The 15884-nt window shown below is 44.9% G+C and overlaps 1 protein-coding gene across 1 annotated transcript in view; it reads left to right on the top strand.

Annotated features, from left to right (window-relative positions):
* The window catches only part of LOC148442147 (polymeric immunoglobulin receptor-like), a 115008-nt gene that overhangs the window by 43563 nt on the left and 55561 nt on the right, over window positions 1-15884 (top strand). Inside the window, exon 2 of the mRNA XM_088464166.1 lies at window positions 8415-8523. Coding sequence (XP_088320292.1) covers window positions 8463-8523 — 61 coding nt within the window. The 5' untranslated portion in view covers window positions 8415-8462. The remainder of the gene's footprint in view (window positions 1-8414; window positions 8524-15884) is intronic.

The following is a 15884-nucleotide window of genomic DNA, read 5'->3' as shown; positions in this document are numbered from 1 at the left end:
CCTCAGTGTCTTACTCTAGTGCCCCTCAGTCTCTCTCTCTCTCCTGCCCCTCAGCATCTTACTCTCCTGCCCTCAGCGTCTTACTCTCCTGCCCCTCAGTGTCCTACTCTCCTGCCTCTAGGCCTCTCTCTCCTGCCCCTCGGCCTCTTTCTCCAGCTCCCTGGTCTCTCTCTCCTGCTCCTCCATCTCTCTGTCCTGCCCTTCAGTGTCTCAATCTCCAGCCTCTCAGTGTCTTCTATCCTGCCCCTCAGTGTCTCACTCTCCTGCCCCTCAGTGTCTCACTCTCCTGCCCCTAAATGTTTTCTATCCTGCCCCTCAGTGTCTCACTCTCCTGCCCCTCAGTCTCCATCTCCTGCTGCTCAGTCTCTCTCTCTCCTGCCCCTCAGCATCTTACTCTCCTGCCCCTCAGTGTCCTACTCTCCTGCCCCTCGGCCTCTCTCTCCTGCCCCTTGGCCTCTCTCTCCTGTCCCCGGTCTCCTGTCCCTCAGTGTCTTACTCTCCTATCCTTCAGTGTCTTACTCTCCTGCCCCTCAGTCTATCTCTCTCCTGTCCCTCAGTGTCTTACTCTCCTGCCACTCAATGTCTCACTCTTCTGCCCCTCAGTGTCTCGCTCTCCTGCCCCTCAGTGTCTTACTCTCCTGCCCCTCAGTGTCTTTCTCTCCTGCCCCTCTGTCTCTCTGTCCTGCCCCTCAGTGTCTCAATATCCTGCCCCTCAGTCTCTATCTCCTGCCCCTTAGTATCTTCCTCTCCTGCTCCTCAGTCTCTCTCTCCTGTCCCTCAGTGTCTCACTCTCCTGCCCCTCAGTGTCTCACTCTCCTGCCCCTCAGTGTCTTACTCTCCTGCCCCTCAGTCTCTCTTCTGCTGCTCAGTCTCTCTCTCTCTCCTGCCCCTCAGCATCTTAATCTCCTGCCCTCAGCGTCTTACTCTCCTGCCCCTTAGTGTCTTACTCTCCTGCCCCTTGGCCTCTCTCTCCTGCCCCTCAGCCTCTTTTTACTGCCCCTGGTCTCTCTCTTCTGCCCCTCCATATCTCTGTCCTGCCCCTCAGTGTCTTCTCTCCTGCCCCTCAGTTTCTCACTCTCCTGCCCCTCAGTGTCTTACTTTCCTGCCCTTACTCTCCTGCCCCTCGGCCTCTCTCTCCTGCCCCTTGGCCTCTCTCCAGCCCCCCAGTCTCTCTCTGTTGCCCCTTCATCTCTCTGTCCTGCCCCTCAGTGTCTCACTCTCCTGCCCCTCAGTGTTTTCTCTCCTGCCCTTCAGTGTCTCACTCTCCTGCTCCTCAGTCTCTCTTTCTCTCCTGTCCCCTAGTGTATTACTCTCCTGTCCCTCAGTGTCTTACTCTCGTGTCCTTCAGTGTCTTACTCTCCTGTCCCTCATTGTCTTACTCTCTTGCCCCTCAGTCTCTCTCTTGCCAGTCAGTGTCTCACTCTCCTGCCCCTCAGTCTTTCTCTCCTGCCCCTCAGCATCTTACTCTCCAGCCCCTCAGTGTCTTACTCTCCTGCCTCTCTGCATGTTACTCTCCTGTCCCTCAGTCTCTCACTCTCCTTTCCCTCAGTCTCTCTCCTGCCCCTCAGTCTCTCTCCTGCCCCTCAGTTTCTCTCTCCTGCCCCTCAGTCTCTCTCTATCCTGCCCCTCAGTCTCTCTCTCTCCTGCCCCTCAGTGTCTCTCTCTCCTGTCCCCAGTCTCTCTCTCTCTCTCCTGCCCCCCAGTCTCTCTCCTGCCCCTCAGTCTCTCTCCTGCCCCTCAGTTTCTCTCTCCTGCCCCTCAGTCTCTCTCTCTCCTGCCCCTCAGTGTCTCTCTCTCCTGTCCCCAGTCTCTCTCTCTCTCCTGCCCCCCAGTCTCTCTCTCCTGCCCCTCAGTCTCCCTCTCTCCTTCCCCTCAGCGTCTTACTCTCCTGCCCCTCTGCCTCTTTCTCTCCTGCTCCTCAGCCTCTTTCTCTCCTACCCCTCGGCCTATTTCTCTCCTGCTCCTTGGCCTCTTTCTCTCTTGCCCCTCTGCCTCTTTTTCTCCTGCCCCTCTGCCTCTTTCTCTCCTGCCCCTCAGAGTCTTACTCTCCTGCCCCTTGGTCTCTCTCCTGCCCCTCAGCCTGTCTCTCTCCGGCCCCTCGGGGGGGGGGGGCTCGGCTGCTGCAGAACTTCTTCTTGGTGGGGGGAGAGGGGGGTATCAGCTGCTGCAGAATCTCTTCCTGACTCTGTATCATCATCATCTCCCAGAGTGAGCAGCATGTGCGAGTCCTGTCCCATTCGCAGACATTATATATGGTATATATAGAATGGCCTCCTGTCATATATTGTATATAGTGATGCATTATAGTGTGTGTCCTGCGTGATACAAGGTATAGTGTGTAACACCCTGTCATACATGATGTATAGTGTCTGTACACCTGTCATACATGGTGTTTTGTGTGTGTGTCCCACTGTCATACATGGTGTTTTATGTGTATCCTCGTCATACATGGTGCATAGTGCCTGTCCTCCCTGTCATACAAGGTGCTTACTGCCTGTCATACATGGTGCATACTGCCTTTCCCCCTTTCATACATGCTGCATAGTGTGTGTATTTAGTCGTACATGATGTCTAGTTTGTGTATGTCCCTGTCATACATCGTGTATAGTGTGTGGGTCCTCCTCTGTATAAGGAGCACTACAGGGGGTACTGCATAATGGGCACTACTACAGGGGACATTGTATAAGGGGCACTGCATAAGGGGCACTACTACTGGGGACATTGTATAAGGGGCACTGCATAAGGGGCACTACTACTGGGGACATTGCAAAAGGGGCATTATTACCAGGGACATTGCATATGGGGCACTACTACTGGGGGTATTGAGGTGCATATGAAATGGAAAGGAATGTTCCCAGAGTGATGAGAAATGGTGGTATGTAATGTTGACATGCCCCCATTTTTAGTGGCCACGCCCCTTGTGGAATGTTAGGGGGGCTCTGTTTTTTATTTTGCCAAAGCTCCAAATACCCTAGTTATGCCACTGTTCCTCATTCATACCAATCTGTCTTTACCCATCTGCGCTGCTCTGTTTTCCCGCATCCATGCCACTCTATGGGCCAAATGTAATAGGGTGAGAGTTTAGAAAATGTGAGAGTTTAGCAGTAAACTCTCACATTGGTTGAGTTTTATCTTCAAAATGGGGAAACATCTGAATGAGATTTTAAATCGTGAGAGTTTTTTAAGTCTAAAAAAACATGCAAGTTCGCTCTGTTACTTTGTTTTTGGACTCTATTACATTGGCAAAGTTGAAAAAGTGTCAGAAACTCTCACTTTTCTAAACTCTCACCCTATTACATTTGGCCCTATATCCCCCATTCATGTTACTCTGTTCCCCCAAACAGTGCCACTCTGTTCCCCCCATGTGCACCATTGTTTTCCACCCATTTGCATAATTTTGCTTTACCCCAATCTGTACTGCTTAATCTTCCCTTCTTCACGACTTTCTGTCTGCCCCATCCACACCGCCTTATCTTCTCTCCCATCCACCATACTCTTGTCCCATCTGCGCAGCTCTATGTTCTGCCCAGACCTCAGTTGCGTAGATTGCATGTGTGTATTCCAATGAGCACACAATTGTGTGAATTAGCAGCTCCACCATTTTGTGAGTAACAGCAATCTCATTCTGTGAGAGTGCTGAATCTGCAGTTAACCACATAGTGTCATGGCATACCATATCTGTATTACGCAAGGAACATGTACATTAAGGCCTTAATGATTGTAATTTCATTGCTTTTTGAAGATTTAGTTGCAGAAATTTAATAGGTTTTGTGAAATTTCAGATGTCTAAGAAGCCTTAATGGGACATGTGAAAATGTAAGGTTTTTTTGTCTATGGAATTTCATTGCTTTTTTAAAATGTATTAACTATCAGGGTTTGGAGGAGCAAACCGGGCTACCTGCATTGGAGAAGGGCAACAAAATGGTACATTAGCGCAGATGGAGGAAGGTCGGCAAACAGGAGGTGTTTTGGGGATGTACAGAGAGAGATGGCTATGGAAGCGGGATGCAGGAGTGTGGGGCAGCGGCATGCGGACCAGTAGCAGCAGTGTACAGGGGCATCAGCGGGCGATAGAAGTGCTCACTGGTGCTGTGCATGGATCTGACAAAATAAGACACGAATGCATGGATGAATCAGTGAGATCCATCTATGCATCTGTGTTCAAATTTTAATTTGCAGAAAAGAAAAAAGAAAAAAAGACATCACCCCCCTTCCCAAACACAACCAGCCCCAGGCTTTTCACCGCTGGTACTGGTTGCGAAAATACAGAGGACAAATGATGTAGGGGTCCCCTGTACTAAGCACAACCAGCACCAGGCAAATCAGAACCAGTCCTGGGTGCCAAAATACGGTGGACAAATGGCGTAGGGGTTCCCCGTATTCAGCGCAACCAGCACTGGGCTCTAAGCTGGTCCTGGTTCTGGAAATACTGGGAAAAAATTAGTAGGGTTCCCCTGTACTTTCCAGAATCAGCACCGGACTTTTTCTAGCGGGTCGCTGATGGCACAGCCAGGTGAGCCCATTCACCAGGCCCCCCAGTCGAAGCATCAACTCTGACCACTAGTCAGCCTAGGCTGGCAATCCCTGGGGACCCCCCAATAAAATGATCCCCCTCTCCATGGCATCGGAGGCCTAGGCTGACAGCCCGGAGCTGATCCCGGAACCCTGGGGCGGTGGGTGCCGGGTTGATAGTGTAATGTGGTGTAAAAAAAATAGAAGTATAATATTGTCTTTTGCAGTAGAACTACAGGTCCCAGCAAGCCTCCCATGCATGCTGGTACTTGGAGAACCACAAGTACCAGCAAGTGGGGCATTAAAAAAAACCAGACGTTTGTTTTATTATTTTATTGTTCTCCACCTTCACCTGGGGGTGGCAGCCTTTAAGCTCTTTTTCATGGCTGCCGACTGCCCCAGGACTTCCACGGCAACTTCACCTGGAGGGCATCGTCCATCCATTCCTTCTGTGGTGTCTTCTCTCTTCAGCACCTCTTCATTGCTGCCACCCTGCCAATGGACTGGCCAAACAGCGTCTCATGCTGGCTTTATATAAGCCAGGCGAGGGGGCCGCCGTGGATTACATTGTGAGTCATGATTTGCTTGCGGTGGCCATCTTTGAATTTCAAAAATGGCGCTAAAGTGCCATTTTTTAAATGGACACACGCGGTCCTCTCCATTGAAGTCAATAGGGCGTTCATTGGCTGAGAGGCGGAAGGCTTGCCTCTCTCAGCCAATGAGCCTTCAGCAGTGGGGTTTCCATAGTGAAATCCTGCCTCTAAGTTCTCATTCATGTAATACTGTCATTGTAGGACAGTACTGATGTCCTGTTTTACTTTTACTTTGTAGAGTGTGTCCTGTGTTTATTTAAATAATTATTTTGCTGTAGAACTACAGGGACCAGCGGGCCCTTAATGCCCCACATGCTGGTACTTGTGGTTCTCCAAGTACTAGCATGAGGGGGAGGGGAAGCTTGCTGGGAACTGTAGTTCCACAGCAAAAGACAATATTTAACTTCTATTTTTTACACTACATTACACCTACCACCCCAGGGGTTCTGGGGATAGCCCTGGGCTATCAGCCTAGGCCTGGGGTGCCCTGGAGAGGGGGACCCCTTTATTGGGGAATCTCCAGCTCCCCAGGGATCCCCTGCTTGGGCTGACTAGCGGTCAGTGTTGATGCTTCAGCTGGGGGACATGGTGAAAGGGCTCCCCTGGCTGTGGCATCAGCCCCTCGCTAAAAAAAAGTCTGGTGCTACTCATTTTTTCCCCTATATTTCCAGAACCAGGATGGTAGAAGATGGGCATTCCCCAAAAGACACAGCCACCTCTGCATTCACCTCTTAATCAGGACCAAGGTGTATTAAAGCAACCATCCTGAGCAGTTCTATAACTTTGGGGGTCCAAAGCAAAACAGTTTAAACATATGGAAATTTATACATTTTGTTTCTGATACCTGTATTTCTCAATTTGTAAATAACAGTCATAATGAAAAAGTATGAATTAGCATTAAACACCTATAATATCCCCAAAAAATTCTCATATTTAATATAGATTATAGTCATTGTTTAATTATAAATAATTTATTTTAGAAGTTTGGAGCTAACTAGGTAAGATAACAAACTCACATGTCCTAATAGTCCAGAGTGTCAGGCACTGATTGGTGGGTGGTCTATTGTAAATAATAGCAGACAGTTTTAAGACATGGATTAATAAGAGACCTTGCCTTGGTGTAAATTTACTAAGATTCGAAATGGTCCCGATTTGCAAAATGATTCATCTCGCTGGAACTCGCCAAAACTCGGGTGATTTAATCCCTTTTTTTATTCCAAATTTACCAACAGCCGATTTGAGGCAAAATTAGTTTGCCGGTGGTGAAGCAGAACAAGATATCTCCAGAGTAACTCGTTTTGCAGGAGATTACTCACCCGAGATTGCAGTGTTTTCTCTCTGCAAATCTCTCCAGAGCTAGCAGCCTGCACATATCAGTGAGATATTTGCTTGCTGCTTGTGTGTTAAGACTTGTAAAAAAGAGTTAAATGTTTTAAAAAAAAATTACGTGAGGTCCCCCCCCAAAAGACTAACCAGCCCCGAACTTGCCAGCCAGTCCTGGTTCTTAAATTACAGGGAACAAAATGTGTAGGGTTCCACTGTAATTTAAGAACCAGCACTAGGCAGCAGTGACAGAGCTGGTTATAAATATATGGAGAAAAAAATTGGCATGAGGTACCCTGTATATTTAAAACCAGCCCTAGACCCTTTCTAATGGGGGGACTGATGCCACAGCCAGGGGTGCCCTTTCACTGGGCCCCCCAGCCGCAACATCAGCCCTGACCGCTATTTAGCCCAGGCCAATAAAGGGGTCACCCTCTTCAGGGCACCCCTGGCCTAGGCTTCTAGCCAGGGGCTATCCCCACCACACCTGGGTGGTGGGTGGCAGGTTGATAGTGTCTGTGTATTGTGTAAAAATTTTAATATTTCACATTGTCTATACAATGGAACTACAGGTCCCAGCTAGCCTCCACCGCATGCTGGTACTTAGAGAACCACAAGTACCAGCATGCGGGGCATTAAGGGCTCAATGGCACATGTAGTTGACCTGTAAAGAAATGTAAAAAAAACACAACACACACCATGAAAATAAAATTTGATTACATACATATTCACCTGGTCCCAGATGTTCACATCCCCTTGTCAACATACAGTATCCAATGGAAGTACCTGTAAAAAAAGCTCCAGTACTCTTCTTTTGTCCCACGATGTTCTCCGCAGAAATCCAGAGGTCCCCGGATACTCTGTATCAACATGCATCAGCATGTTGATACAGTAACAATAATGAGGACTCAGTTCTTGAGCTCTCATTATTGCCAGGATGTCAGTCCATCAGCGGGGGCTTACATTAGTGGCCGCTCATTGGCTGGGACCCACGTGGAATAGCCGCTCATTGGCTAAGTCCATTGGGGGGGCCCCTGGCCTTGGCTGACTAATGGTCAGGGTTGATGCTCTGCCAGGGGTGCCCAGTGAAAGGGCACCCCTGGCTGTGACATCAGTCCCCCGTTAGAAAGGGTCCAGGGCTGCTTTTAAATATACGGGGTACCTCATGTAATTTTATTTCTCTGTATATTAAAACCAGCTCTGTCCCTGCTGCCTGGTGCTCGTTCTTAAATTATAGTGGAACCCTACATATTTTTTCCCCTGAAATTTTAAGAACCAGGACTAGCTGCCAAGTTCGGGGCTGGTTAGTCTTTTGGGGGGGACCTCACGTCTTTTTAAAAAAAAAATAACCCTATTTTAACCATTTACAGAAAGAAACATACACAGATCACAATGATTTGTGTATGTTTCTGACCATCTCGCAGCTGAGGAGGTTGAAAGTTTGAAAAGTGATTTTGACAGAGAGTTTGCTTCTATCTCACCCAAGCTTGTCATCCCAATTCTTGGTAAATTTGAGAGATTAATATTTTAGGTGAAAATTACTTCTGATTTGGCCCAATGGTGAGTTGATTCGAGATTGCTATCTCACCCTAGTTTTGCGAGTGAGATGAGAGAAATCTCTCTAACTCACCCGACTTTTGCCTTTAGTAAATTTGCAGAAAAAAAATGAATAAATCACCCGAGATGTTCATCTCGACTTATCTCGATTCTTAGTAAATTTACCCCTTGAGTGCAAGGATGCTCCATAACTAGTGTCATACACTGATTTGACTTATGAGCGGTAAGTGAAAATCTTAGTTATCTTCTTTCAAAGTTGTGATCCATTCTCACTCTTATACAAATGTAGGCTTGTTATGTTCATCACATTGCTTACCATATCTATAATTATGTCTCCATCTTGGGCATTTCAATGCATTGTCTATTAGGTTTAACACAATCTCCAGCTTTTCACTTTGGCTAATAATCTTCTTATTGTTATAACTGCAGATCTAATTAAAAAGTGAAGAAGAGATTGGAGAGGTCTCTTTCTGGTCTATGATGACTAATGGAATGATTGTGTTTGGCCTCATTTTTGTCTTAATCATCCACAATGTTGGTAAGTCACTCAAAAATAACCTAAAAAAACTGTAAAACTGCATAAGAAATGTAAGTTTTAATAGTGACAATTAAGAAATATTTCACAGAAGATAGAGAACACTTTTTCGTCAAACTTAATTTGACAGGTACCACGCCCACAACTCCTCCCCTAACTCCTCCCCTGTCACTCCCACTTTTCCTCCCCCTTTTGATATCGCTCCATATAAAATTTATATGAATTTATAGTTTTTTAATATTAAATGAATATAAATTTGATATGGACTGATATCTTTTTTGATAAGGGTTTGATAAATAAATCTAAATCAAATGTATATAAATGCGATAGGGCTTGATATAAAATGAGTGCACTGTTTAAACAGGCAGTGCTGCTGTTAAACTTTTGTGATAGCTATAAAAGTAAATACATTTTTATTTAGCAGGCAGCCATGCCTACGAACAAAAGAAACGGTGCATCGCACTGCGCCGCTAATCGAAAAAAGCGGATGAAAAAGGCGTATTACACGGTATTGAACCCCGGCAGTTATAGCGGCTTTGATAAGTATTATAAGGCCAATAAAGATGCGTTTAAAAGAACGGAAATTAAAAAATGGATGCAAAAACAAGACGCGTATACGTTACATAAACCGGCTAGGAAATCCTATAAAAGGAACATGATCTGCGTATCCGATATAAATCAGCAATGGCAATGCGATTTGGTATCGCTGATAGACCTTGCGGAGTACAATGATGGTTTTAAGTATATATTAACTATTATTGATATATTCAGTAAGAGAGCCTGGGCAGTAAACCTAACGTCTAAGAGCGCAGCAACCGTCGCTAGCGCTTTTGAAAAAATATTTAAGTAGGGCTGCGTGCCAAAGAAGCTGCAAACAGACCGCGGTAAAGAGTTTCTAAACAAAATCCTAAAAAAACTGTTAGTAAAATACGATATACAGCATTTTACAGCCAACAACGATTTAAAGGCGGCGGTTATAGAAAGATTCAACAGGACTTTAAAAACACGGATGTGGCGCTATTTCACAGCGCAGAATACCTACAGATATATAGATGTTTTACAGGACTTCATATACAGCTATAATAACACGTATCAAAGAACGATTAAGTGTACGCCGTGTGATGTAAACGCCTCTAATGCTTTGAGCATTTTTAAGACGACGTATGGCGAATACTTTAATGCTAATAAAATACAGCCTCGATTAGCCGTCGGTGCGCACGTACGCATCTCCAAATATAAGGATATATTTCAGAAAGGCTATGAACAGAATTATTCTGAGGAAATATTCGTCATACAGGGTGTGAACACTAAAGGACTTAGGCCGCTTTATACGTTGGCGGATCTGTACGGCGAAGTTATAACTGGCAGTTTTTAACCCGAAGAACTTCAAAGCATTCCCAAAAACTATAACAGAACTTATAAGGTGGAAAAGATTTTAAAAAATAAGACAGTCGGCGGTCGGAAATACGCGTTGGTCAAGTGGCGCGGTTACCCCGCAAAATTTAACAGCTGGGTCGCAGCATCTGAGATAAAAGATATATAAAGTGCATCACACTCTAAACAGGGTGAGAGATGGATGACAAGTCGTTCTACATAACATTGACCAGTAATGCGTCGGCGGACACATTCCCGCGAAATCAGATTTCCAACTATACAACAAAATTTGCAAAGCCGATACACTTAATGGGTGAATGGGAAGTTGCTCTTACAGAGATACAATACCCGCACACGTGGAATACAATCGATATACGCGATTGTGTGTTGAAAATAACAAGTGGGATGGACCGAACACGGATGTCACAAGGGTGTGCATTAAACCCGGTTTTTATGAAACAATTGAGGCGCTGGTCGAAGCATTCAACGCTGAAATTGAGCATCATAAGCTGGATGGAGGATTAAAATTATGGTCCGATCACCTCGAACGCGCCGTATCCTTCGACAATAAGCCGATGTACCAGATCACAATTTCGGCAGCCGTCTTACAAACATTGCAACTACACGGTCATTACATCTTGTATCATTACTAAATCGGGACAGAATTTTCTCATATTTGTAGTTTTTACACATTAAAAATATAAAGTAAATACAATATTGACCGCATACAGCGCTTGAAAAGCCTTGCAACCTGCGGTTTTGGTGACAAATGCTGTTTGAATTAAAATGTAAAAACTTTATGATATTCTTTGGGAAAATAACGTTGTCCGGCGCGAGGCCGTAAGAATCAAAGAAATAACAAACCCCCGCTTCATTAAAATAAACGGCTAACCAGTGTTCGCCGGCTGGCCGCTACCATGTGTGTTAATTACAAACGCGCAGGGGTAATGCACCAGTTTATCGGTAGGCAACATATCGCATGCTTAGGTTCCTTTAAAATATCGGCGCGTGCTTGGTTCCGTGTAGAGAATGCAATTTATCTGTAGCGTGTTCATTTTCTCTTTTTTTTGTGGTTTATTTTTTTTTTCTTTTTATCACGTAATGATAATCATTAAAAGATTCGATAAATTATTAAAATAGTTTCTTTCAGTTCTAGGTAATCATACAACACATCGCGCCTTTGATTAATTTCAATGATATTATCAAATAGAGCGTAAATTATCACGCGAAGCGGAATTCGGCGCGTAGATTGCCCGTCCTTATCAGGGAAAGGTGCTCTCCGCACTCCTGCTCCGGCGACAGATCAAAAGCAAGTAGCGTGTAACTGTTGAGGTACTCTTCACGGTCGACCAGTATTCCGGCATCAGATTTCTGCTTGTTTGTGATCTGTATGAGCGACATATACTCTCTTACAGCATTACCGTGTTCAAAGTCTGGTTGAAATGGTTTTGACGGGTGCGGCATTCCATCCAGATAAAGGGATGCAAAGTTCACATTTTTATGTTCAAAACAAAGGGGGTTCCAATCAAGGGCACCCGAAAATGCTTAGTTGTCCACAAACCCGACTATGACCATTTTCGGCACTTAACCTAAAAATAGATTTTCTAGATTAAACACTGTACTGCCTGCGTGTACGCTGTAGATTTTCATTCCGACGCGGTCAATCGCGTATTTCGCACTGCCGCTTAGCAGCGCCTGCGCGTGCCCAATGCGCACGGCCGGTGAAACCTGCACTCTTTTCACAAAAAGGGACGCTGCGACGATCTGTATTTTAAAGGCATCCGCTTCAGCCGCCATTAAGCAGAATGAGTCTTTGTTTCTGGTGAGTTTAATCTTCAGGTCAACGGCGTTTAAAATTAGTTTATGCTGGTGGAAAAGGTCGCAGTGAAGTGGCCCTAGCAATTCAACAGTGCGACTCTGCGCGGTCGCTCCTGCTCGTTTTCTGAAACCAGTGTTAGGCCCGTCCAGAACCCTGTTGTTATGTTCTCCAGCCACATCTTTATAAAATAATCCTGTGGTGTGCTTTGTTGACAAAGCGTCAGAGCTATAATTCAATATAGTCTCAATGTACGAGCGGTAAGCGTAAAGATTGTTGGATTGTGATATGAGTCTGTCGCCCAAAATAACATCCACTTGGCTGAATAATGTCGCTATGGGGTAATTAATAAGGGCGATCCGGGCCCCTTGGGCTATTGCCGTGGTATCGGTTCGTACTATCTTGCACGTCACGTACAGCAGGGTGTTGTTCAGATCGTAGTAGTGTACGCGGCTGGCCGCTATATAAAATTCTAGCGGCGCTGTGTCGGATAATGCCGCTAAAGGTTGAACTTCGACGTATAGACTTTTCTCTACGCTAGTTTGTGTCGGGGGCACGTCAAAAAGATCCAGCTCTGTTTTTGCGCATTCGACGGACTCAGAGTGTATGAAAGACATGTTGTTTAAAAAATATCACCAGCACCGCGCTTTGGTTTTCTCTTCTTATTCTTTAAGTTGCGGCGTCTCCGACTTTTATTTAAAAAAGGGGATGCCCCAAGGCTTCCGTTTTCTTTTAGACACACCTTTTCTTGTATATATTATTCCTGAACCATCTTGTTTGGATTGGTTCGCCTCTGTATTTTATTCACCACCGCCGTTGTGGCGTGTCCAATAACGTCTTTTGCGATATTGCACGCCGCGGTCTTCACATGCGGTTTAGCTAACTCTAGACCTCTCCGGAAAAGAGGCACCGCTTTTCTGAAAAGACTTCGAAAAATACCGCCTAAACCACATCCGTACATGTAAGCGCTGCCGTGAAAACCGGGTAATCCGTTACCGGCTTGCGCTTTATAATATTGCGCATACAGCGCCGGATCGCCATAATTTTTAACAGCGACCATTCTGCCCGGTTAATAAAAATCGTTTTTGCGACGTCTAAAGTGTAGTTTTACAATCGCTTTCACAAATTTGAATGCTATGTTCTCATTCTGGTCGTTCTTTATCTCTACGGTAATCGTGTCAAAATGCGCTTTGCACAAAGGTATGTAATCTGGCTTCTCGTATCGAATTGTGACCATTTAGTTGTTACGCCCCTTAATTTCAACAGTCCGTAGCAATGGTACATAACTATCACCGACCCTCTGGTGTTCGATAATGTTTGTGTACACGTACAACATATATTGCCCCCCATTGATGTCTGCGCATGGCTTTAAAAACCTAATTTTAGGTTGTAAACCCAGTATTCTTGTCAGTTTAACACCGGCTGTGATCTGGTACATCGGCTTATTGTCGAAGGATACGGCGCGTTCGAGGTGATCGGACCATCATTTTAATCCTCCATCCAGCTTATGATGCTCAATTTCAGCATTGAATGCTTCGACCAGCGCCTCGATTGTTTCATAAAAACCGAGTTTAATGCACACCCTTGTGACATCCGTGTTCGGTCCATCCCACCTTGTTATTTTCAACACACAATCGCGTATATCGATTGTATTCCACGTGTGCGGGTATTGTATTTCTGTAAGAGCAACTTCCCATTCACCCATTAAGTGTATCGTCTTTGCAAATTTTGTTGTATAGTTAGAAATCTGATTTTGCGGGAATGTGTCCGCCGACGCATTACTGGTCAATGTTATGTAGAACGACTTGTCATCCATCTCTCACCCTGTTTAGAGTGTGATGCGCTTTATATATCTTTTATCTCAGATGCTGCGACCCAGCTGTTAAATTTTGCGGGGTAACCGCGCTACTTGACCAACGCGTATTTCCGACCGCCGACCGTCTTATTTTTTAAAATCTTTTCCACCTTATAAGTTCTGTTATAGTTTTTGGGAATGCTTTGAAGTTCTTCGGGTTAAAAACTGCCAGTTATAACTTCGCCGTACAGATCCGCCAACGTATAAAGCGGCCTAAGTCCTTTAGTGTTCACAGCCTGTATGATGAATATTTCCTCAGAATAATTCTGTTCATAGCCTTTCTGAAATATATCCTTATATTTGGAGATACGTAAATGCGCACCGACGGCTAATCAAGGCTGTATTTTATTAGCTTTAAAGTATTCGCCGTACGTCGTCTTAAAAATGCTCAAAGCATTAGAGGCGTTTACATCACACGGCGTACACTTAATCGTTCTATGATACGTGTTATTATAGCTGTATATGAAGTCCTGTAAAACATCTATATATCTGTAGGTATTCTGCGCTGTGAAATAGCGCCACATCCGTGTTTTTAAAGTTCTGTTGAATCTTTCTATAACCGCCGCCTTTACGTCATTGTTGGCTGTAAAATGATGTATATCGTATTTTTCGAACAGTTTTTTTAGGATTTTGTCTAGAAACTCTTTACCGCGGTCTGTTTGCAGCTTCTTTGGCATTCAGCCCTGCTTAAATATTTTTTCAAAAGCGCTAGCGACGGTTGCTGCGCTCTTAGACGTTAGGCTTACTGCCCAGGCTCTCTTACTGAATATATCAATAATAGTTAATATATACTTAAAACCATCATTGTACTCCGCAAGGTCTATCAGCGATACCAAATCGCATTGCCATTGCTGATTTATATCGGATACGCAGATCATGTTCCTTTTATAGGATTTCCTAGCCGGTTTATGTAACGTATACGCGTCTTGTTTTTGCATCCATTTTTTAATTTCCGTTCTTTTAAATGCGTCTTTATTGGCCTAATAATACTTATCAAAGCCGCTATAACTGCCGGGGTTCAATACCGTGTAATACGCCTTTTTTATCCTCTTTTTTCGATTAGCGGCGCGGTGCGACGCACCGTTTCTTTTGTTCGTAGGCATGGCTGCCTGCTAAATAAAACTGTATTTACTTTTATAGCTATAATGAAGGTTTAACAGCAGCACTGCCTGTTTAAACAGTGCACTCGTTTTATATCAAGCCCTATCGCATTTATATACATTTGATTTAGATTTATTTATCAAACCCTTATCAAAAAAGATATCAGTCCATATCAAATTTATATTCATTTAATATTAAAATACTATAAATTCATATAAATTTTATATGGAGCGATATCAAAAGGGGGAGGAAAAGTGGGAGTGACAGGGGAGGAGTTAGGGGAGGAGTTGTGGGCGTGGTACCTGTCAAATTAAGTTGAAAAAGTGTTCTCTATCTACTTTTCACTATACATGGCAAATCTAACAATATTGTCTGAACTAAAATTCTAGACAATGCTATAAGAAGCCATTAAGTTATATGAAGAATAAATAATCTTGTAATAAGTGGATCCTGTACTGTATGGTTGGTATTGTGTGTATATTTATTCACAGATTTATTGGTAAATTTTATATAGTAGTATTATTTACTACTACAAAACAATGGGGTTTATGTACTAATGGGTCAATTTACTAAGCCTTGGATGAAGATAAAGTGAAGATAAAGTGAACGGAGATAAAGGGCCTCATTCAGACCCACTCGCGAGCGGCTGTCCGCTCGCAAGTGGGTCGATGGTGCGCATGCGCGAGACGCGACGAGCGAAGGACTTCCCTTCGCTCGTTGTGTCTGTTCAAAGGGGGCATGCTGTCGATGTTGACTGACAGCACGCCCCCTTTGGTGGGCGTGCCGGGGGCGTGCCTGCCAGACAGAGGCGTTCCCAAGGGAACGCCTACCATCAGAAGCCGGCCCCACTGAAATCACTAGTGATGTCAGTGGGAGTGATTTTGGCTCTGATAGAGCCAAAATCACTCCTGGCCTTGCGGTTGAGAAACTCAACCGCAGGCTTCTGCACGCAGTGGCGATGGTCGTGATGGTCAAGACCATCGCGACCATCATCCTGCACGCTCGTATATGCTGTGGGTGGTGACCCACAGCTATACGAGCGTCCAGGAGGACGCTCCATATTTATGGAGGTGGGCCCTGATTCAGAGCGAGTGCTCTGGTCAGAGCGTCCGGCTCTGAATCAGGGCCAAAGTACAAACCAATTAACTCCTAACTGCTATGTCACAGATAGGAACTGGTTGGCTGGTATTTTATCTCAGTCCATTTTATCTTCATCCA

The sequence above is a fragment of the Taudactylus pleione genome, unplaced genomic scaffold (genome assembly GCF_031769625.1).
Source record: "Taudactylus pleione unplaced genomic scaffold, aTauple2 ptg001605l, whole genome shotgun sequence".
In the NCBI taxonomy this organism is placed as follows: domain Eukaryota; kingdom Metazoa; phylum Chordata; class Amphibia; order Anura; family Myobatrachidae; genus Taudactylus; species Taudactylus pleione.
Note: the sequence above shows the minus strand (reverse complement) of the source record. Positions and strands in the feature narration are given on the sequence as shown.